Source organism: Clytia hemisphaerica, unplaced genomic scaffold, assembly GCF_902728285.1.
Source record: "Clytia hemisphaerica strain Z4C2 unplaced genomic scaffold, Clytia hemisphaerica genome assembly, whole genome shotgun sequence".
NCBI classification, from domain to species: Eukaryota; Metazoa; Cnidaria; class Hydrozoa; order Leptothecata; family Clytiidae; genus Clytia; species Clytia hemisphaerica.
In genome coordinates this window covers 227,628-250,646 of record NW_027103621.1, presented here as the reverse complement: position 1 = coordinate 250,646, position 23,019 = coordinate 227,628, and the positions used below count along the sequence as shown (strand labels likewise).

Here is a 23,019-nt window from a genome sequence, read left to right as displayed (position 1 = left end):
AGTGCTTGAAATGTAAATAAACTTAATTTTATATTCTTTAATTTGATAAATTATAAAAGAATCATGGTCTTTAAAATAGTAGCCTCTGAAATAAAGAGCGGGAATTTTAGTAAACTAGATTGTGGAGCAAGACGGTCATACCCGAAAAAGTCACGACTGGTCAACTTTTAATATCCCTGCCCAACAACGTCAACCATCAACAGCTCAAGATTTCGAGACACAGACACAGATATCAACATAACAAACTAACAAAGACATTTTTGTCTTTCTACCTTCCTTTATCAGATTACTCAGAGAAGTTCTTTTCTTCAAAAGATACAAGTATGGATGCATTCGACCAAGATGTTGACGTTGATAACATCGGCGATTTTGAGAATGAAAGAGCTCGCAATATTTTGCAAAATTACGAGTTCATGAAAGCCTGTGGTAAGAAATAATAACATAAGCTAGAATTTCAATGTAATTGAATCAATGTTTTGGCTGGGGGGCCACTAAGTCTCAGTTTTAATAACCATTTGTTGGATAAACCAGTGTGGAAAAACGATGCAAAGTTCACGCTGAATTGTTATTTGATTAAAGTGAGGTACACGCCAAAGCAAAGGAAGTTCGGCTTGCGCAAAAGCGGCCGAAATTGCAGGGGGGTAATTCCCCCAATGGATCTAGGGCTGAGCCCTGGTGGGGGTTCAGGGGACAAAGCCCCCGAAAGCCCTGAGATTTTGATCTTCTTATGCCTAAAAGTTGCTCAAAATTTGTAGAAAAAGAGCTTGAATTGCTGGTACTTCTAAGAAAGACTTTTAATATGACGGTCAAGGGAGAGCGAGGTGGATACTTTTAAACCTGGCGTAATGAAATTGGGCGTTAGAACAGCCAGACGATCTCAATAGAACGGAATCGACAATCGAACCAAATCGAACACAATCGACCCATTGAAATTTGATTGTCGAACGCAATCGAATCTCAATGGAACGTCAAAATTCTGGGTAATATTCGATTGGTTTGATTGTTGTTCGACTGGTTCGATCGTCGATTCCGTTCGATTGAGATCGTCTGGCTTTAGTCTTGCAGCTTCCCAACATCCAAGCTCTCAAACATCACAAGCCAAATGAAATTACTTTCGATTTCCCGTAGAAATTATGCGATGAACAATCCGGGGGTCAATGAATCGACGATCGAATGCAATCGAACGCAATCGAACATCAATCGAACGCCAATCGAACGCAATCAAATATCAATTGAATCTGAAAATTGTGGTAATAGTAATATTCGATTGAGATTCGATTGCGTTCGACAATCGTATTTCAATCGGTCGATTGCGTTCGATTTGGTTCGACTGGTTCGATCGTCGATTACGTTCAATTGAGATCGTCTGGGAATAGCAGTGCCAGGGGGGGTTGGTACTAAAATCTCAGACATCATGACATTTAGTGACGTGGTGGTACTGCAAAAAAGCTCAAAAAGAATTTTAGTACCATGTGTACTAAAATTCCAAAAAGAGTGGTCCCTTAAAGAAATATTTGAAAAATCTTATATTTTGTTCTAAAATCAGCCAAAATGGTGCATTTTTTAACAATTTTGAAAAAAATTTGATTTTTTTTTTCAGGAATTTTCGAAAAAATCTTCAGAAATCTTTAAGAATGTTTCCAATTTTTTAAATATTTTTTGAAAACATTTTTATGTACAGTTTAGCACAGTTTAGTAATAAAAAAAATTTTTTTTATTATTTTGCAGATTGATGCACTAAATTCGACTAGGTTTGTAACAATGACCCCATTTTGGTAAATTTAAAGCCGTAAAAGGGCAAAAAATGGGTGGTATCTATGTTAAATTGCTCAAAATAATTTTAGTACATGTGTACTAAAATAACATTTTCGAAAAATAGGTGGGGGTATGTCTAAAATTAGCGAAAATCCTTTTAGTACTCATGTATGTCTTACATTTTAGTACTGACCCCCCTGGCAGTGCTCCTCTCATCTTGAAAAGCTTTGACTTACGCCAATATCTTACTTCATATTCACTCCTTACGCCAATACGCCAAAAGTAATTACTGCCTCACGCCGCGCCGAATATATTCGGCATGCTGTTCACTAATTCCAGCCTGGTGGATAAAGTCTAAAGAGAAAAGTAAATTTTGTCGTAATTTTTTAAGGCAATGTCATACGTATTGATAGTAATTGTTAGTAATTTGAAGTTGGTGCTGTGCATTTTTATTAAGATATTTTGAAAAAACTAAACCTCTGTTTTGGGGGCCATTAGAAAAATGTGGGTTCGGCCAATTTTGGACTTCTGACCTTAAAAATTGCGCAGAATGCCTCACAATAGGTTAAATTTTCATAAAAAAACACTACATCTTGAATTTTTTGACTTTGCCCCAAAAATGACTGTTGACGCCCTACCCTACCAACACGTCTAGTTTCTTTCCAAAAAGATAAATTTCTTAAAAGGTTTTTGTATGATTTTTATAAAAGTCAATATCACTGCAAAAAGATTATTGGCCCAAAACTATTGCCATTTCAGAGCAGTTTTTAGTCAAAAATGGAGTTTTTGCTTGAAATGTTGCATTTTAGCCAGTTTTAGCACATATTTCAATTCCATAATGGCGGACATACCCTTATCCTAAACCCAAAGAATTTTGATTTCCCTGGAGTATTCCCAGAAGGCTATCACTGCAAAAAGATTTTAGGTTCATGTTTATTGCCATTTTTAAGATTTTTCCAGTCAAAAATGGGATTTTTGCTTGAAATATTGGGTTTTAGCAGGAATTTCAATTCCAAAAGGGTGGATATACCCAAATCCCAAACCCAGATGATTTTGATTTTCCCGCAGTATTTCCAGAATACTATCACTGCAAGAATATTCGACCCATGTCTATTGTCATTTTAGAGATTTTTTCAGTTCAAATTTGGGTTTTTGCCTGAAAAATGGCTCTTAGCAGGGATTTTATTTCCATAATGGCGGACATAGATGCGCATCCCAGACCCAAATGATTTTGATTTCCCTGGAGTATCTCCAGAATACTACTATCACTGTGAAAAAAATTTCAGTCAGCATTTAAACTCAGTTTGTAGAAGCTTGCCTTGAAAAATGCTATTTTTTGATAAATATGATTTTATTTTGCTAAAAAGTGATTTTTGAAGACGCCATTATGAATTTTTGAAAAAAGTGAAAAACTTGAAATTCATTTCATCTAAAGACTTTTTTGAAGACTTCCATCTCTGAAAATTTCAGACATGTGATTTAATCAGTTTAAAGTTTATGAACTTGCAAAATTGGTCTTAAAAAGCATTTTGCTTCCCAAAATTGGCTTAAAACGGCTCGTTTAGGGCTCCAATGGGCACAATTTTCAACACAATATGATTATTTTTTTGTTTCTTCATAAAGTTTAGTACAGCAAATGAAAAAAATAAGATTTCCAATAGTTTTGACATATTTACAGGCCTGAAAAGACCAGAAAATGCCATTTTTTCCAATTTTTGCCTGTAGTGCGAATCAGTACCCCCAGGGGGGTTCGGCTAATTTTGGACTTCCTCACAATAGGTTAAATTTTCATAAAAAAACACTACATCTTGAATTCTCTGACTTTGACATTTGACGCCCCACCCTAGTTGAAGCTTAATTTGCAAAAAGAGGTTCTTAACGTTCCCGATTTTCTGAATTCACTAGAAAGCTTGGCATTAATCACTCATTCTAGTTGTCATTGTGTTATCAGCTACTCGCTTTACTGTTACTGATCTGATGAGGTGTTGCTCTGTGCTGGATTTCTTAGATCAAAACAGGGGTTGGATTTAGAGAATAATATGATAATTACATAATTACTGCGATCAATTTTCTTGTTTTGAAAGTGTGTACTCTGTCGTGCGTTATGGATTTTTTCAAGCACAAATTTCAAGCCGAAACATCACAAGCCGAATGAAATTACTTTTGATTTCCCGTAGAAATTATGCGATGAACAATCCGGGGGACAATGAATCGACGATCGAACGCAATCGAACATCAATCGAAAGCAATCGAATATCAATCGAATCTGAAAATTACGGTTTTATTCGATTGAGATTCAATTGCGTTCGACAATCGAATTTCGATCGGTCGATTGCGTTCGATTTGGTTCGACTGGTTCGATCGTCGATTCCGTTCGATTGAGATCGTCTGGTTATTATAATACCTTTCATAAGATGTTTTGTTAGTTTATAACCTTAGTGTCAAAATGCATATGTTTTGCATCTTTTCCAGCTGTATTTTTGCAGGTTTTTTACCGACTTGAATACCCTCCCATTCTGACAGTCATTATTGTCATATTTTGAAATCAAATTTGAACCCTATCTGATTGCTTTTTTCTGGTGTTTTTTCTCAATAAGGGGTGCAAAGTTGCCAAACTTGGAAACTTTCTTCTTTGCCCTAATTTTGATTGAGTCATCGGGCTGCTGATATTGTCAATTAAACACGACATATTAACTATTATTAATTGTCAGGTCTTCCAGTTAAACAACCAGTATTTGGAAAGAAAGTTGAGAAGATTGAAGTTGAAGATCGATTTGCATATCTTAGTGATGAAGATCATTCTGATGACAACAAAGATGATGAAGACTGGTCTCCTTCAAAAGAAATCCAACAGAAACCAGTTCCAAGTAAACAACAACTGAGTGAAGGTCAGGATTCAGGAATTTTTATTACACTTTAGAATTTAGAACTTACTTAGAAAGTCTGAAGAGATTTGAAGTGCGACCTTCAGTATACTTGATAGAAATAAGTAGAAACAATCTCACCATAGTTTGCAGAGGGGTGTGAACACCCCAAGGTTTATTTTGTCCCCTATATATACCTATCCCCCTCTGTAATGAAACCTTACCCCTTTTTTTGCAGAAAATCTAAACTCGCTCTATGCGCTACTAAAGTGATCAAAGAGTACAAAATGTATACAGTCAAGAGTCAAAAATTTCACAATATGAAAATATTATAACGTTTTTTAATAACAAAATAACACTTTCGTGTTTTGATGGTACTATTTTTACTTAAAAGCAGACCGTGACAATTTGTTAAGATGGAGTAGATCAAAATTTCCAAATCCCTTTCTTATTTGATTCCCATCCCCCCTAATTTATGATGTTAATATTTTTTTTCTCCTTTGTTTACAGATACAAAGAAACGTAAGCCTAGAAGAACCAAACAAGTAAAAGTAAGTCAAAGTTGTGCACATTGTAATTTCTATGGTATTTTGTGAGTAGACTTCCTGATACAGGTAAAAAGGACAAAAAACAAGAAATTATTATATTAGAGGTTTTTTTTCTTGTGTGCTTAATTGTACGTAATAAGCAGGTGGGTGGGTACTTCAAATAAAAATCTACAAATTTGGGGGGGGTCATAATTAAGTGCTATTGACCTGATTTTTCTAAAAATCCCTAGGAAAATGAAGGTTTTGGCCAATTTTGGCACTTTGTAGCACAAAGGTTATCAAATGGGGGGGGGTCATTTCAAAAATTGCAAAATGACCCGAAAATAAAGCTGCATGAAAATTAAAGGGTATCATACGCCATGAAAGGCTTTCAACCTTTATTTTTGTTGTTTTTCTATGCTGCTGTTTTATCTATTACACTTTTTTTATAAGAAAAATGAGGCTCAAAAATGCCAAAAAATAAGAACAATTTAAGAGCAGTGGAGAGACTGAAAGTATTTTAAAAAGTAACGTTTTTTTTTTGTTATAGTTATAGCAAAAAGAATCACTGGTTTCTAAAATCCTCTAAATAGTGGAGTAAATAGCCAAAACTTGTTTTTTACCTTAGAACAAAATAAGAACAATTCAAGGCTCAAAGTGCCAAAAAGATAAGAACAGCCGAGCCTCAGCAAAAATTTACTGGTTCTTATAAAAAAAAAAGTGTATGGACTAAATTTCATAATGACAATGATAATAGAGATTTTGAGTATCAAATGTCTACATTCGTTTTCTATGAAAAACATCATCAATTTAGGAAACAAGCAGTTCTATCAAGAAACAGCCAAACAAGGATCCAATTCGCAATCGTGAAAGAAATGAGATCGTTGAAAACAAACCCATCCCTGAAGACCCAAAACCATCATCATCAAGTCGATATCCAAAACGTGGTGGAGCAAGAAAATGTTATAAAGAACAACAAGTCCCCGATGAAGACCATTTCTTGTGTATGTTTTCAAGTAAATTAGGTCAACGTTAAAATTTTGTTTCTGCGGAAAAGCATCCATATTAAAATTACATACACGTTGAATGTGCAATGAAAATTTGAAAATTCTATTTCTGTTGGGGTCATGAATTTATTCTCTGACCCAGATATTTTGACTTGGAGACTTTTTTTATTCCAGATTGTGAGCAATGTGAGGATTTTTATTTCGGAGATTGCCCAGTTCATGGTCCTTTGTTTCCGTTAGCTGATAAAGATTGTCCTAACACCGAAAATCGCAGTTTAGCAAGTCTTCCTGATGGTTTGGAAGTCAGAGAATCGAATATCCCTGGTGCTGGACTCGGTGTCTTTGCTAAACGCCAGTTCAACTCTGGTACACGATTTGGTCCTTACGAGGGAAAGAAAGTTCGACCTGATATTCCCAAAGATGATATGGATACATCATACATGTGGGAGGTAAAAGCTTCTATGTCTCAATATTGTACTCTAGTTTGGGTACCAATTATTGCCGACTGGTTTCCCGTGCATTGCAGAAGGAAAAGCCGTCAATCAAAAATGGATCAATGATTTCATACTTCAAACATCCAGTTTGGGTAAATTTTCGTCGGCAGAAGGAAAAGCCGATCAACAGTGGATCAATGATTTCATACTTAAATTTTTCTTCAAACTGTATACTGGGCCTAGATGGCTAAACTTTGGCTTTTATAATAGGATAAACTTTCGCGGGGATTAAATTTCGCGGATTTCGTGTATTTGGGTGTCATCTGCGAAAATCCGCGAAATTAAGTCCCAATGGAAATTTGGAAGGGCCTCGTCCGCGAAATTTTTCTAAACTAAATTTAAAATATGTCAAACAAATACTTTTTGAATGTTTACTGGCATCAAAGAAGCGCTAATAATGTGTATTTCAACAACCAAAATGCATGATTTAACAGTATAAGTCACAAAATTGTGAAAATATTGCCACCCAATAGTGCCACCCGCGAAATTAAGTCCCTGCGAAATTTTTGAATTTCGCGGATAGACCCAACTGCGAAATTTAATCCCCGCGAAAGTTTATCCCATTAAAGTAAGTTGATTGAAGAAAAAAATAGTACTTTTGAGAACATTTCGATTCTGAAGGCTTTCATTGAACATTTAGAACACATAACATTAACAAGAGTTAGAAATATGATCGTTATGTATATGTTTCATATCTATATTTGAAGAATCTTAGAGCTTTTTCATGAAAATTTTACTGACTGAGTTTCTATTTTCTGTTGGAGCTTTGAACATCGTTAGATTTCGAACGCGATCATTACAGTAACTACATGCATCGCGAGGCCTAATTCTGACACAATCAAGTCCCTACTTGATTAAGTTGCGAAATATTCCTGTGTTGGTACTGATGATTTAAAATTAGGTCAGCTTCAGTTTATTGAGATTGGTTTTTTAAATATTTTATATATTTTCAGATCATGAAGGAAGGACGAGTTGTTTATTACGTTAATGGCAAAGATGAGAAATACGGAAACTGGTTGAGATACATCAACTGTTCAAGAACTGAATCAGAACAGAATCTCGTTGCTTTCCAATACCATGGTCAGATCTATTACAGGGCTTACAAAGAGGTCAAAATTGGCGATGAGCTTTTGGTTTGGTATGGTGATGAATACGCCAGAGACCTTGGTATCGTTGCTGCGGATATGAAGGATGATGAAAATGATAGCACGGCGAAACAAAATGATTTTTCACAAAAGAAAGATATTGGTTAGTCATAATTTTAATCCCTTTTAACTTCAGTACCTTAAGTGGATTAAAATAATTGGCGCGGGTATTGGCGATTTTTGCGAATTTAACCCTTTTCGCGAAATTTAGTCCTCGTAATTTGGCCAAAACCCCTAGGAAAACAAAAAGGAAATTCGGTGAAAAAGAGGCTGATTCGTGAGCATTAGTTCATGCGAAAATTTACCCACTTAAGGTAGATGTTTCTTTTCTTTAAAATTGTTGTAAAATAACACAAAACGAAACTTAGCTTGCTGTTTATCATTATAAATTATAGATTAGTTAAGTTTTCTGTATGGTTATCAAGACATTCTAGATCAGTTTACCCAGCGTAAACGCTTTTTGCTCATTCTGTTGGCCATTCTTTTTAAGATACTTACTTTAATGGGATAAATTTTCGCGGGTTCGCAGTTGAGCTTAATTACGCGGGGACTTGATTTCCCGAATGGCATTATCGGGAGACAATATTTTAATGATTTTGCGTCTCTTTACTGCCAAATTATAAACACTTATTGTTGAAATACTATTATCCGCGACATTTAATCCACGCGAAAATTTATCCCATTTATAAAGTACTATTCATGATCAGATCAAGTTTATGGTTCTTTAGACGGTTTACGGTTGACGAATTTTTATTTTTATTTTGGTAAGATTTCTTTTTAATTATCTTTCTTTCAGGTCCAATCTTCACATGCAGATACTGTTCCATATCGTACTGTCATGATAAATATCTACAAAAACATTTGAAATTTTGTCGAAAACTTCCTATAGAGTCTTCATATAAATCAAATGAAGCAGACTCGAAATTAAAACAGAAACACGTTCGAACCAATGATGTGAAAGTGAGAAGAAAAGGAAAGACGAATGATGGAAATGATGCTAATATAAGTAGTAATAAACCATTTGTATGTACTGTGTGTGGAAAAGTTTCTAATAGTTTTAGTAATTTACAAACACATCTTCGTACTCATACTGGTGAAAAACCGTACAAATGTGATATTTGTGGAAAGGGATTTAATGTTTCATGTAATTTACAAAGACATCTTCGTACTCATACTGGTGATAAACCGTACAAATGTGATATTTGTGGAAAGGGTTCTAATAGTTCTTGTGATTTGACAAAACATCTTCGTACTCATACTGGTGAAAAACCGTATAAGTGTGATACTTGTGGAAAAGGATTTAATCATAATCAGAATTTACAAGCACATCTTCGTACTCATACTGGTGAAAAACCGTACAAATGTGATTTTTGTGGAAAAGGATTTAATCAATCAAGTCATTTACAAAAACATCTTCGTACTCATAATGGTGAAAAACCGTACAAATGTGAAATTTGTGGAAAAGGATTTAATCAGACTCCGCATTTACAAAAACATCTTCGTACTCATAATGGTGAAAAACCGTACAAATGTGATACTTGTGGAAAAAGATTTAATCAGACTCCGCATTTACAAACACATCTTCGTACTCATACTGGTGAAAAACCGTACAAATGTGAAATTTGTGGAAAAAGATTTAATCAGACTCCGCATTTACAAACACATCTTCGTACTCATACTGGTGAAAAACCGTACAAATGTGATATTTGTGGAAAAGGATTTATTCAATCAGGTGATTTGACAAAACATCTTCGTACTCATACTGGTGAAAAACCGTACAAATGTGATATTTGTGGAAAAAAATTTAATGATTCAAGCTATTTACAAAGACATTTTCGTTCTCATACTGGTGAAAAACTACAAATGTGATATTTGTGGAAAAGTTTCGAATAGTTCTGGTGATTTGTCAAAACACATCTTCGTACTCATACTAGTGAAAAACCTTACAAGTGTGATATTTGTGGAAAAGCATTTAGCGTTCCGTCTGATTTAAAAAGACACCACCGCACCCATTCTAACGAACAAGTATAATACTGCAATGACCATTGGGTTTAAAGCCCGAACGGCTGGAGAGGAATCTTCAATCTTTCTCAAGCAAGAAAAAGTGAAATCTTGAGATTTGTGCTGCTTTTTGAATGAATGAATTTAGCGCCTTCCTTGTTTTCGAAATCTTGCGATAGCTTTTACTTTTAATCCAGCGTTTGTGTGATGGGAAATAAGTAGTTTCATTTTCAATCGAAGATTTTTATCTCTAGTCCATTCAGGGAGGACTGAAAGGCCATTGTGATAAATATGTAATAGTTATTGCATTGTAACTGGTCTATTGTACTTAAAATATGTGATAACTGGTTTTTCGTCAACTTTTGGAGAGATTTAAAAACTTCTCTGTATTCATATATGGTCTCATTTTTATATAATTTTTCTATGTTATTTTTTCGCAGACCTCTATAGATCATAGATATACTTCCTATAAGAAGCTTTTTTTTGCTAGAGGATGATCAGAAGCCTATTTTTCTCTGGCTTTCTTTATTTTGATAATCATAAAAACCTTCGAAAAATAATCGAATGGTCATTAAAGAAACACTTGTATGTTTGCTGAGAATAAAAAGAAACCTTTGCGGGCTATGTTGGTCCTAATGTTGAACATGGTCTCGTACCTCACATTTGAAATATGATTTACGGGGAATGTCACTTCTCTTAGCCATTTAGATGCTAATACAGTGAAGTCTCCGTAACTCGAACACGCATGGGGAACACAATTATGTTCGAATTGTTGAGGAAATTTTGAGTTATGAAGTAAGGTTTTAAAACTAGCTCGAGTTAAGGAGACATTCGAGACTCCAATCAAAAAGGAAAATTTGAGTATATTTGCTTCTCAGGGTTTTTTTCGCGAGCGTAAATTTTCGCGAAATGCCTTTTCAAGAATTTTCAAAATCACATTTACTTTCTTTTTTGGGTGCAAATCTTGTAAACTGATTTTTCCCGATTTCACAATTTTGATTATGAAAATGTCTTGTTTTAACAAACCTCTTTTAAAAATTAATTTTTCTCGTATCGTAATTTTTATTTCGACTGACTGTTCCTATTTGTAGCATATTTTCAAAAATATATTTTTCCATTTTGATTATTTTAAATCGTATATCTAATTCTTTTTGCTTCATTTTATTTTGAGATCCAGCGAGATAAGTGTTCCGCTTTCTTCCGGGAACACTATGTAATGCTCTCCATTTACCGTACATACCTATAGCAATCCAAAATTTCCTTTAACAATCAAAAGCGCCGAAATCACAAAAATTCGGATAGTATGTATTTCGGTACAGCCATTTGAAAATGACATAAAAAACATGTACATATGTGTTTGGGTTATTTTATAGATTTTTGTTACATTTTTTCATAAGCATAACACTACATGTTTTTTCTTTAATAAGCATAACGTTTATAGGCATATGCAGGCTCAGTTTTTGGTACCTAAACAATGGCTCTATTGTTTGAGAACAATAGAATGCTAAGCATAATGCGAGCCTGACATAGGGACAGACACTTGCTTATAAAAAAAAACATGTAATCCAAAAACTGGCTCGGAGATGCTTAGATCAAGAGACTGAAAGGCTGAAAAATGCTTTAAACTCTTGAAAGATGCTTAAATATTTGTTAATATTTTTAAACTCTTGGCAAAAACGTGAGATTGAAATTTCATAAAAAGTTGAATGAATTAGATGATCAATTTTTAGGATGACTTCTTCAAAAAAAGAGTGACTTAACCTGTTGGTTTTGTTTCCAAGAGCATGCAACGATGGATTACATATATGTTCCAAAATATCAGATTTCATTTTTGGAATTGGTGGGTTAGATGTACCTGGGAAAGATTTTGATGGTCTAACCTTGCTTTGTGATATCCCCATATTTCAAGAAAATATTGCGAAGAGCATTTTTTTATTTAAAATTCCACTAGAAATCTTTCAACTCAAAGAAAACACATACCTTAAGGGAAGAAATTTTCGCGAGAAGAAATTTTCGCGGAATTTAATTTCGCGAATCAGAGTTTCAAAATGGCAAATTTCGCGGAATTTAATTTCGCGAATGAGCTGATTTCAAAAGTTTCACGGAATTTAATTTCGCGATTGAGGAGAAGTTATCAACTTAGATTAACTTTTAAGCATCGCGGAGTTGCTTATATTTGATAAAAAATACACGTTATAAAGCTTAAAAATCAATTGTGTCCATCTTTTTTGGTAACACCTGGTCAAAAACAACAAAATAAAAGAAGAAGAAGAAAAAATCGAATTTCGCGGAATTTAATTTCGCGATTTAACAATTTTGGTGTGCTTCGCGGAATTTAATTTCGCGAATTACGCCCCAATTCGCGAAATTAAATTCCGCGAAAATTTCTTCCGCGAAAATTTCTTCTCGCGAAAATTTCTTCCCTTAAGGTATCACTTAAAGTCTGTCTCAAAATAATTTGCAGCTGAGACAAAAAAGGCTGTAACTTTTGATAGAATTTGAATCAAGTTGCGATTTTGTGCTCATTGAAAAGATATTTGTGAGTGGAATATTATCAAGCAAAAAAAATTGAAAAAAAAAGAAAATGAAAAATGAAGCGGAAAAAATCAACTTCTTATAGAAATGTGGTATGATTACCATTTTCACAGGAGTGATTCTTCAATCTTAGATCATCTTCACTGTGAAAAAAAAAAATATATATGTGAAGAAATTCAAAGAATTTCTGTCCAACTATCTTCTTTCAGGAGATTTGGGTGGCAGAGCAGCATATGCATTTCGTCCTTATTAGGACTCGTCAGCACTGCATACTGCACCCTGGCTAGGCAGGATCGAATTGCCTAGCATCTCACGCCATAAAACTAATTGTGGCGCAGACTGAAAGAAGAATTGGACAAAGGGAAATTCCCTAAGGAATTCTGTGAATGACTCCTCTGGAGTCAAGCTTTGAAGAGAACCAAGAGGGAGGAAAGCCTCAACACTGCATGGCCTCAAAAAAGAATATATATGTGAAGAAATTCAAAGAATTTCTGTCCAACTATCTTCTTTCAGGAGATTTGGGTGGCAGAGCAGCATATGCATTTCGTCCTTATTAGGACTCGTCAGCACTGCATACTGCACCCTGGCTAGGCAGATCGAATTGCCTAGCATCTCACGCCATAAAACTAATTGTGGCGCAGACTGAAAGAAGAATTGGACAAAGGGAAATTCCCTAAGGAATTCTGTGAATGACTCCTCTGGAGTCAAGCTTTGAGAGAACCAAGAGGAGGGAAGCCTCAACACTGCATGGCCTCAAAAAAGAATATATATGTGAAGAATTCAAAGAATTTCTGTCCAACTATCTTCTTTCAGGAGATTTGGGTGGCAGAGCAGCATATGCATTTCGTCCTTATTAGGACTCGTCAGCACTGCAATACTGCACCCTGGCTAGGCAGATCGAATTGCCTAGCATCTCACGCCATAAAACTAATTGTGGCGCAGACTGAAAGAAGAATTGGACAAAGGGAAATTCCCTAAGGAATTCTGTGAATGACTCCTCTGGAGTCAAGCTTTGAAGAGAACCAAGAGGGAGGAAAGCCTCAACACTGCATGGCCTCAAAAAAGAATATATATGTGAAGAAATTCAAAGAATTTCTGTCCAACTATCTTCTTTCAGGAGATTTGGGTGGCAGAGCAGCATATGCATTTCGTCCTTATTAGGACTCGTCAGCACTGCATACTGCACCCTGGCTAGGCAGATCGAATTGCCTAGCATCTCACGCCATAAAACTAATTGTGGCGCAGACTGAAAGAAGAATTGGACAAAGGGAAATTCCCTAAGGAATTCTGTGAATGACTCCTCTGGAGTCAAGCTTTGAAGAGAACCAAGAGGGAGGAAAGCCTCAACACTGCATGGCCTCAAAAAAGAATATATATGTGAAGAAATTCAAAGAATTTCTGTCCAACTATCTTCTTTCAGGAGATTTGGGTGGCAGAGCAGCATATGCATTTCGTCCTTATTAGGACTCGTCAGCACTGCATACTGCACCCTGGCTAGGCAGATCGAATTGCCTAGCATCTCACGCCATATATATATATATTTATTCAATCAAAAGATATCAAACAAAGTTTATTGCTGGTTGACTCTATAAAGTAGTAAAAACGACAAAAAAAACAGCCTTTTGACGATCAACCAATAACAAACTTTGCTGATACTTTTTTTCAGAAATAAAGCAAAATGCGATGATAAAATCTGTGGTCGCTCATGTCGGCATATACCGACATTTGGCAATTAGGACGTACCTGGCGGGGCCATAACTTTTAATAGAATAATGCTAAATGGTTCATTAATGTTTTTTCAAGCACTTTCTAAAAGTAACTTTTTTATTTAATTCTTGATATGAGTCATTTTTCTAGCGGAAACACCCTAAAAAAGCCGGGATTTGACCTCTCTCTGTTACTAAAAAAAGAACACGGAGGTCAAAAACCGGCTTTTTTGACTGCTTCCGTTAAAAAATATGACGTCATTCTTGACTTACGCATATCAAGAATTGAGCATAACTTTTGATCTAATAAATGAATCGAATTTAATAAATGACCCATCCAAATTCCAGTCTATCTTTCTTCTTTTCAATGAAATAGGAATGGTTCTTTTAAAATTTTCAAAAACCTTTAACGACAATATTTTCTTGAAACATTCGTCGAACGACGATGACAGATGCATTCCTTCATTCCTCTTCTGTTATTATTAGTTTTTCTAAAATGCATTAAAAACGAATTAAAAAATGATTGATTACAAAAAGCACACATTCTGGTCAACAGAACAGAAAACATATGATAAAAAATAAATAGACTATAACAAATTGGACATCTATCATTCCGAGCGTCCGATTATCATTCGTTCGTTCGGTTCAGTTAGTTACCAAAGCGTCGGTTAGTAGATTGGAAACTTAAAAATAGAAAAAAAGGACATTCAGAAGGTTGATATTTTGAACAAGAAATTTAAATGGAAAAAATTTGTTAGTTTCAAACACTTCGTTTTTTACTTCAATTCTCTCCCTATTATTTTGCATTCACCTAAAAGTTACATTGTAACGAAAATCTGTTTCTATATGAGGACAATAATATACCCATATTAAATTTTGTTAAATCTTCCCCATTTTGAGGATTAGCTTATCACTATCCCCTATGGACTACCTCTAGAATAAGGCACAAAACCCTTTTTACATTAAAGAGATCAAAACTTACTTTGGCTAAATATCACTTTAAAATCATAACAGGTAACAGAAAGAAAAGCAAACTTGTTTCAGGATTTTTCTTCTCAGTTACTAGTTCAGTATAACATGCTTATAATTTACGTTTGACAATTATATCCCAAACTCTTATCAATAGATTCTTGGAAGCATAAAAAGTAAAATTCATAAAGTTTGTAAAAATATAATATCGTTCCAATTTCACACTTTCCAATTTCATGACACCCTTGTATCACTCAAAAAACAAACTCCAAACCCCGGTGGAACTTCTTCCCATAGTGAGGATAAAAATTTCTATCGAAATCCCAATGGGGATGGAAATTCAATTGTTCTCAGGTCAAAAAATCTTTTGAATTTTAACTGGGAATGAAGTCTAAGTCAATTTTCCAGTGGGGCTAAAATGTAGGGTATTGAAACATTTTGGCCAAACTTTCCAGTGGGTCTTTGACACATGGGTGTGAAATTCCCCCAAGAAGATATTAATTATTTTTCCCATGGAAAAGTTAATGATAAAATCCGTTAGAATTTTTCTGTTTTTTTTTTCCAGCAAAAAAATACGATCTTTAATTCACCAAGTAAAAGAAATACTCCCTATTATATTTATCTTTTAGATACAGTACATTCCCTAATTATGCCTTTGATGCGACTAGAAATAGCCAACCATATTGCCATTAACCGATAACCCTGCGTAACTGTAACTCCCATCTCATTTGTTTAAATAATTCCAAAAATGTCTCTAATTAAATTACCATGAGAGACCAATGTTGATTTCAACGTAAAACAAATATCTCATTAGGTCTTCCTCCTAATTTTAAAGGTATGTACAAAACCGCACCATCTTTGTACGTAAAAGTTGCCAAAGTAACGATAATTCAACACCCTCGATGAGTGCCCAGCATAACATAAAAAAACATCCAACTGTGAAACTTATACAAATTATATACAAAACAAATACATTTTAACAGAACGAACAAATAGGTGTTTTCACTTAATGTTCAGTAGGTAGATAACTGTTTAACGACATTACCTATTGTCGAGAAGTTTCTTGACGCTTTCGAAGACCTGGTAAAAAAAGATAAAAGTAAAATTAAAACAGTATTTTTGAAAAAAGTATCATTATAATAACAAAGTTCCGTATAGAATGGCTATCCCATACAAAATCTCACTAGGAGATAATAATCTTTAAAAGGGTCACAAAAATAAATTAATTCTATAAATATAATACAGATGATCCTCCAATGACTCGAACACGCACGGGGAACACAAATTATGAAGATATGAATTAAGGCATTTTTAACTAAAGGCAAGAAAACTTGTTAGTGCCAGTTTGAGTAAAAGAGACTCTACAGTATTCATGAAGATAAAATCATCACAAATCCAACCGATACAATGATTAAAGTTGATCTATCTGACCTGATCAGGTGTGGGTGTGGCATCGACGTTCATGACGAGCCCGTTGGCTTTGAATGAATCGATAATCGGCATCGTTTCGTTGTAATATGTTCGAAATCTGAAGTGAAAATGGTACACGTTATTTATAAAAACACACATAATAAAGAGTTGACACAATATCTTTGTTTCAAACTCAGAGTTTCATGGCGCTCAGGCACCAATCTTCAGTGGAAAAAATCGAGACAAGTAAAAAACAAACTATATATTTTGATGGCTAAAAGGGATAATAATTTAGCAGGAATTGAATTTCGCGGTTTTCGCGGATTTGGGTCCGCAAAGTTAAGTCCCAATGTAAATTCGGAAAGGCCTTATCCACAAAATATTTTCAAATAACACTCAAAAAATGTCAAATAAAATAATTTTCGAATATTTACTGGCATCAAAGAAGCGCTAATAACACGTACTTTATTAACCAACATGCATGATTCAACAGTAAAAGGTAATAAAATGTTGAAAATATTGCCACCCAATAGTACCATCCGCAAAATTAAGTCGCCACAAAATCTTAAAATTTCGCGGATGAGCTCAACCGCGAAATTTAATCCCCGCAAAAATTAATTCCATTAAGGTATTCAACTCACCGTTTGCGTAAACTTTCTTCGTTATCGTCAGCGCGTCCACTCGTTTCGCTTCGTTTCATGATTCGTTTGACGCACACCTTATTGAAAAGAAGACAAAATAGATAAGAATGAAGCTTCTCGGATCAATGTGTACAGACTTTTTAAGGACTATGTGCAAGAATTATGCAAATGAGTTTAGATCAATCACCCGAAAATTTCAACAATAAAAAAGGAAAATGGTAAAGGAACTCTAATTTTGTACAAGCCTTATATGTAAACCCAAGTATCTGCAAGTCGATACCCAAAGTCAGGCATTGAGAGCCCTACAAAATTAGGTATCTAGATATCCCATCAAAAATAAGGACTCACATCTTCGGGACAGTTGAAGAAAAGAACACCCATGACGTTGACTTTTCCGGTCATTAATTTGTTCCAGCCATCTAAATTGTCTTTATTACGTGGAAAACCGTCGATCAGAAATTTTGATTTAGGACTGTCGTTCATCGCCTATTATTAAGAAAATCCAAGCAAATGATGGAAAAAACCTATGCGAAAAATTTAACATATTTTAGAGTCATAAAATGGGAAGTAACTTAAAACAAAATCAATCTTAAAATCGAATCTCAAAAGATCCTTTCAAGATTCTTTAGATCTAAGCCTCCCAAAAAATAAGTGAATCCATCTTAAGCGGATCAAATTTGACGATTGTCCAAAAAGCCATTTTCGGTGTGGATTCGATTTAGCGAATCAGGGAGTTGGGAACCGTAAGATGCATGAAATTACAATGAACAAACTATTTGTTGAACTTGATGGGAATTTAATTTGGCAAATAACCGATTCCCAATAACTCTTTTCTTACCCTCTCTAGTAGACGGATGGTGATTTCTACAGGGACGATTTTTCCTTCTTTGATATAATGTTGTATAAGTTCACCATCTTTCGAACCACTGTTACGTTCAGCTCGTAGTAAATCACCTGCCGATAAATGTTCGAAACCATATTCCTGAACAATAAAAATATTTCATAAATGAAAAGCATTTGAGTTTTATAGGTGTGTCTGTGAAAAGAGACTTTCAGTAAAAGTGCGTTCAAATATAGAAAGATAATTGATCAGAGTTCTTCCTTAAAAATATCAATCCCCTAAGGTATGCATACTTTTTCAAAAAGGAAAAAGCCTTAAATTTACGTAAATTACCCTTTCAAATAAGATGTTTTAAAAAGAAGAAAACTAGTTTCGAGTTTTAAATTTCCTTTAAAAAAAAAGATAGAGTTCACCTTCCCTATCGTCATCATCTTAAACCGGGCAACCTCCCCTCTTTGTTTTATCAAAAGATTGTTTGATAGCTTTGATGATGTCCATTCATCATCCAGAGGAATTGGCACTTAAAATTACATCAAGTACCGTCGGATCTTTCTCTCTTTAATTCGCTCTTCAAAGGACCAATCAATCCATCTTCGAATTATAGAAGGATTCGCTTTACAGAAACTTCTAGCTAAAGAAACCACAATGTCTTAGTTTGAACTACAGAAGGATTCGAATGATAAAGGTTCGAATTAGATTGAGAGTCGGCTATAAGTATAATGTATATAGAGATCGAGTATTTTAAGAAAAATATGGAAAGTAGCTTCTGTCTAGGCTGCACACATCCCCTCTGATAAGTTTTGATATAGGGGATGCGAATCAGGCTCACAAAACCGTTCCGAACTTAGCAAAAAATCTGCTAACCAAAAAAAGAGTTGAATGATAGAGAACTTTGATTGACAGTGTGTCGTCTTTTGTTATCTTGAGAATTTGTTTGCTAATTCAATTAATTTCGATAAACAAAAAGAAAGAGAGGAGAAAGAGAGATTTCTAGGCATATGTTCTTTTTATTTGAATCTTTATTTGATTTCTATTTACGTCATCAAATAACTCAAACAATACACATCGAGTTTTTTTTTAAATACAAGTCGCCAAAATTCTGCAAAATACATAGCTATTCGGTAATTTTCTCGGAAGCGATATCAGAGCCCGATTCGCATCCCCTAGATATCAAAACTAATTTGGGGATGCATGCAGCCTAGCTTCTGTCTTGATCATGAATCAGTTCATAAACATCGAAAATCATTAATTGAATTTCATGTCAATACTTTTGCAATCACCAAATAAATACATATTGAAAGAAGATTACAGTAGAAGGTTTTCACAGTTGTTCAATTAAATGCAACTAAAGTTATATAAACTTCGATAAAGTATTCTAGAGTTTTTCAGTTAATCACACTCAAATATAAAACATTTACTTTTTTTAAATGTCTAAAATTCACAGGTCTTGAGAGTCAATCCACTCATCAGTACATATTATTTTATGATAAGAACCAGTAAATCTCTATCGAAAATCGTTTTTTGTACTTTTAAGCTGCATTAATTCGGAGTTATTCTCGATTTACTTCTCCCATGACTTTAGCCTCGTTGTTCTTTTTTGTAATTTAAAAATAGATAATAATAATTGTAGAGATCAGAAACTTTCAATTTCATGATTTTTCTATTTTTAGCAGGAAATAGAACGTCAAACATTCATAAAAAATATTGTTTCAAAATGAGCTTAACGATGAAAGTAACTCTGATCACAGAATAATACTTAATAAAGAAACTTGATGCCTTTTGAATGTTTTTATTACACGACCTTACATGTTGGTTTCATTACATAATAAAACTGTGATGTTTGCAGTGTATGGAGTAGTGTTGATTTAATAAAAATAAATTGTATAATGCCAGCATGTTTTAATTGGAACACTGTGTAATAAAAAGATTTATAAATTATTAATCAGCCTGGTATATAAAAACAAATGATTAGAGCTAAGCATCGAAGTGTATTTTTACTAAAATTATCTTCGAGATTTAGAAATTATGATGAAATCTTTAGGAAAGAGTCCAAATAGGTAATTGGTTGTACCAAAAAATTTAGGGGCATAACTTGGATTGAATATTTTACCCAAAAATAAAACTTTAATCTTAGGTTGTGTTTTTATTAACTATACAACGACAAGTATTCTCTTTCCTCCTCTATCCTTTCTTTTTTTAGCCTAACATAGACAAATGTACAAGCACAATGACAAGGTGATAAGTGATATGAGAGTGTGAATGACCACAAAATATTTCTGTTGAGAAATCAAACAAAAACATAAAAATGAAAGTTCTACATCACTGTCTAAGAGCTATTGAATTTTTAAAAGTATGAACACCTTCCCTTTAGGAGGGAGGGGGTCAATTTGAAACAAGTAACTAAAAAGAAGGTATATAGGAAGGAAAACTGTCAAAAAATTTCAACTATTATTACTACTTCAACTAATTTTAAGACATGTCTCATACATTACTCGACCCGCAGATCTCAAAAAATCAATAAATGGTCATAAATTATGAACTATCTAACATAGAGCAAGACTGCATAAAATTAAAATTAAAAAGATTTACATATAATTATCACACGGTAGTTATTTTATGACAGGCTGATAGCCTGTACCATCAATCCATCATCGCCAGAAGACCTGTTCTCTGTCTTTTCCCGGAACACCCGGTTGTCACAATTTTAGGGCTTAATGGCTCTGTTATGAGTTATGACAGATCTTGAGGATAAATGGAATTTTTTGTACAGCTACAAACTACTTCTCTACCAATTTTGAAGACTACTGTAAACCTATAGTCCAAGTGGTACCTTGAAGTCGGGTAACTTGCATCAGTGGAAGGAAACTTTCATACCCCTCAAATAATGGACCTCACTTGGATTCATTTGTTCATTTGTTTTGATATTTTGCTGCTTTGGTTGGTCAGTCATTTGATGGCTAAGCAAGTTTCCCTCCATTGATGCAAGTTACAGTACCCGACTTCACGGTAAACAATCCCATTAAAATATTTTTCCCAGATCCCTTTAAAGCTTCTGCATGGTGGGCAGAATACAATGGCAAAAAGAAAGAAGAAAGTAAAACAAAAAAGTTTTTGAATAAGAGGAATTGACAATCATAAATACCTTATTGGTATTAAATTTTGCAGGTTACAACATTTTTTAGGTACTTAATTTCGCAATTTTTTAGGTCAATTAGGTCAATTTCGCGAAATTTAATACCGTTTAAATTTTTCAAAACTACAAAATCGTGAAATTAAATACACGCGAAAAATTTTCAAAATAGGCTGAAATTCGAAAATACTTATTTGTTATATACACTTTGTGAATGTTTTTGTCACTAGTTTTGTTATACTTTTGGTATGTTTACACCCAATCAATACGTTGTGTTTCAAGAAAAATCAGGTTGGCAAACGATATCATCCACCAGGATGGATCCTCTCTTATTTCCCCTTATTTTCTACTTTCCTATCTTCTGTCATGTTTTTCTGACTTTCTCAAGTGTTTCTAACTGTTTTTTAAGTATTTTTCTGAAATTTGCCCGTACCAGTGAAATAGGTCTCCGACTCCCACTCAACCATCAAATGCAAGCAACCTTGGCTTACAAACCCAATACCGAACCGCTTGTGCCAGCGAGACATGACAGACAGTTGTCATTCACAAATGCTTATAGCGTGTAATTTACAGACTTTTAAATTAAGAAAGCTCTCAACCCTACTGGTGCCCCTACAAGGATCCCTACAGGATCCTAAGTTAAGTCACAGGGTACAAATGCCCCTAAGAAGGCCTTTGGCTTTATATTGTGACTCTGAGCTCCAACCCTAACCCTAACTGATAATAACCAAACCCCCGTCTAGGTCCGCAGATTGAAAAATTTCACTTGCATCCTGGTCTGGTGGATGATATCGTCTGTGCAAAATCAGTCATTTTCTTGATTTATTCCCACTTTTTGAAAATGCCCAATTTAGTGAATTGCAAAATTTAATGCACGCAAAATTTTTACAAACTGACAGGACAATTGCGAAATTTAATACACGCTTAACACTTTTCCTCTAAATATTTTTGCGAATCTTGAAATTTTGTAACCTGTGAAATTTTGAAATTTGATATATATACAGTGAGATCGGGTAACTTGCGTCAGTGGAGGCTAACATGCATAGCCATCAAATGAACTACGCAGCTGCAATCACAGCCCTATTCTACTATTTTTGTTTTGATTTAACTTTGTAGGGCTATGGGGGTTAGGATTAGGGCTATGCATGTTAGCCTCCACTGATGCAAGTTAGTTTGTGCAAAACATGGAGAAAAAAAAGTTCACCCGGCCAATTTCCGGAAACAAAACATTTTTTTACCTAAGATTCTCCTCGAGCCATTCCAGAATTTGTCTGTAACAGGGGAGGATAACACAGGATTTCCCCAAAGTTAGAAATTTCCAAGGCAAGAGAAGAAAATGTATGAATTTCCAAGGCAATTGAATTAAAAAAGGCAAAAAAGAGTGGAATTTCCGATGCATTTTGCAAAAATTCACGGATTTTTATATCTGAATTTCCGACCACCATTGGAAAAGAAAGATTATTTCCAAGGCTAGAAGAAATAAAAAAATACACGACGCCCGACAGGGGGCTGACAAAAATTTTTTGGAATGGTCCTTTCCTGCACTAGCTAATTATTTTCTCCTGACTGTCCGGGACTTTTTTAATCTATTTTTTCGGGATAGCCAGCTTGCCTTATTATTGCATGATACAAGTGACAAAATATGAGAAAAGGATCAAGTTATACCTTGACTAAGTTAGTACACTGTGTCCCTTTTCCAGCACCTGGTCCACCAAGAACAAACATAACGGTTGAAAGATCTTCATCAGCTTCTTCATCATGGTTCATTTTGTCACTTGAAGTTGAAAGATTTTGTGATGATGAAATTGCCGAAACCACTGGCCTTGTGATCTTGTTAAAGAGTATTGTAGATAATGTAAGCATAATAGAAAAAATTGAAAATTGTGATGTTTGATAACAATTACACGATAAACCTTTGCAGACGAGTGGCTTGATGGGTTGATGATGTCCTTGCCAACAAGACTCCAAGACTGCCACACGTCAAAAATCAAAAA

General features: G+C 34.5%; 2 protein-coding genes across 2 annotated transcripts; one reads left to right on the top strand and one right to left on the bottom strand.

The window, feature by feature from the left end:
• The first annotated feature begins 130 nt into the window (after positions 1–130).
• On the top strand, positions 131–10,182 carry LOC136802375 (zinc finger protein 502-like). Its single transcript, XM_067059106.1, is given in 9 exon segments — positions 131–426; positions 4,467–4,643; positions 5,130–5,170; positions 5,961–6,150; positions 6,328–6,602; positions 7,601–7,895; positions 8,589–9,648; positions 9,650–9,698; positions 9,701–10,182. Coding segments are annotated over 9 exon segments (2,313 nt in total). The 5' UTR covers positions 131–323; the 3' UTR covers positions 9,824–10,182.
• A 4,300-nt stretch (positions 10,183–14,482) lies between these two features.
• LOC136802400 (UMP-CMP kinase-like) lies at positions 14,483–23,019 on the bottom strand. The gene is made up of 7 exons (XM_067059139.1): positions 22,691–23,019; positions 17,893–18,036; positions 17,403–17,540; positions 17,055–17,131; positions 16,435–16,531; positions 16,049–16,083; positions 14,483–14,717 (listed from the first exon to the last, which is right to left on the bottom strand). The coding sequence occupies exons 1-7, from the start codon at positions 22,886–22,888 to the stop codon at positions 14,684–14,686; spliced, it is 723 nt and encodes a 240-aa protein (XP_066915240.1). The 5' UTR covers positions 22,889–23,019; the 3' UTR covers positions 14,483–14,683.

Bases quoted from the DNA above. Each gene is read 5' to 3' on its own strand.
- LOC136802400 (XM_067059139.1), bottom strand. From the start codon at position 22,888: ATGCTTACATTATCTACAATACTCTTTAACAAGATCACAAGGCCAGTG. The intron at 17,541-17,892 runs GTAAGAAAAGAG...TCTTAATAATAG, and splicing joins CCATCCGTCTACTAGAGAGG to GCGATGAACGACAGTCCTAA. The intron at 16,532-17,054 runs GTGAGTTGAATA...TTTTCACTTCAG, and splicing joins GAAGAAAGTTTACGCAAACG to ATTTCGAACATATTACAACG.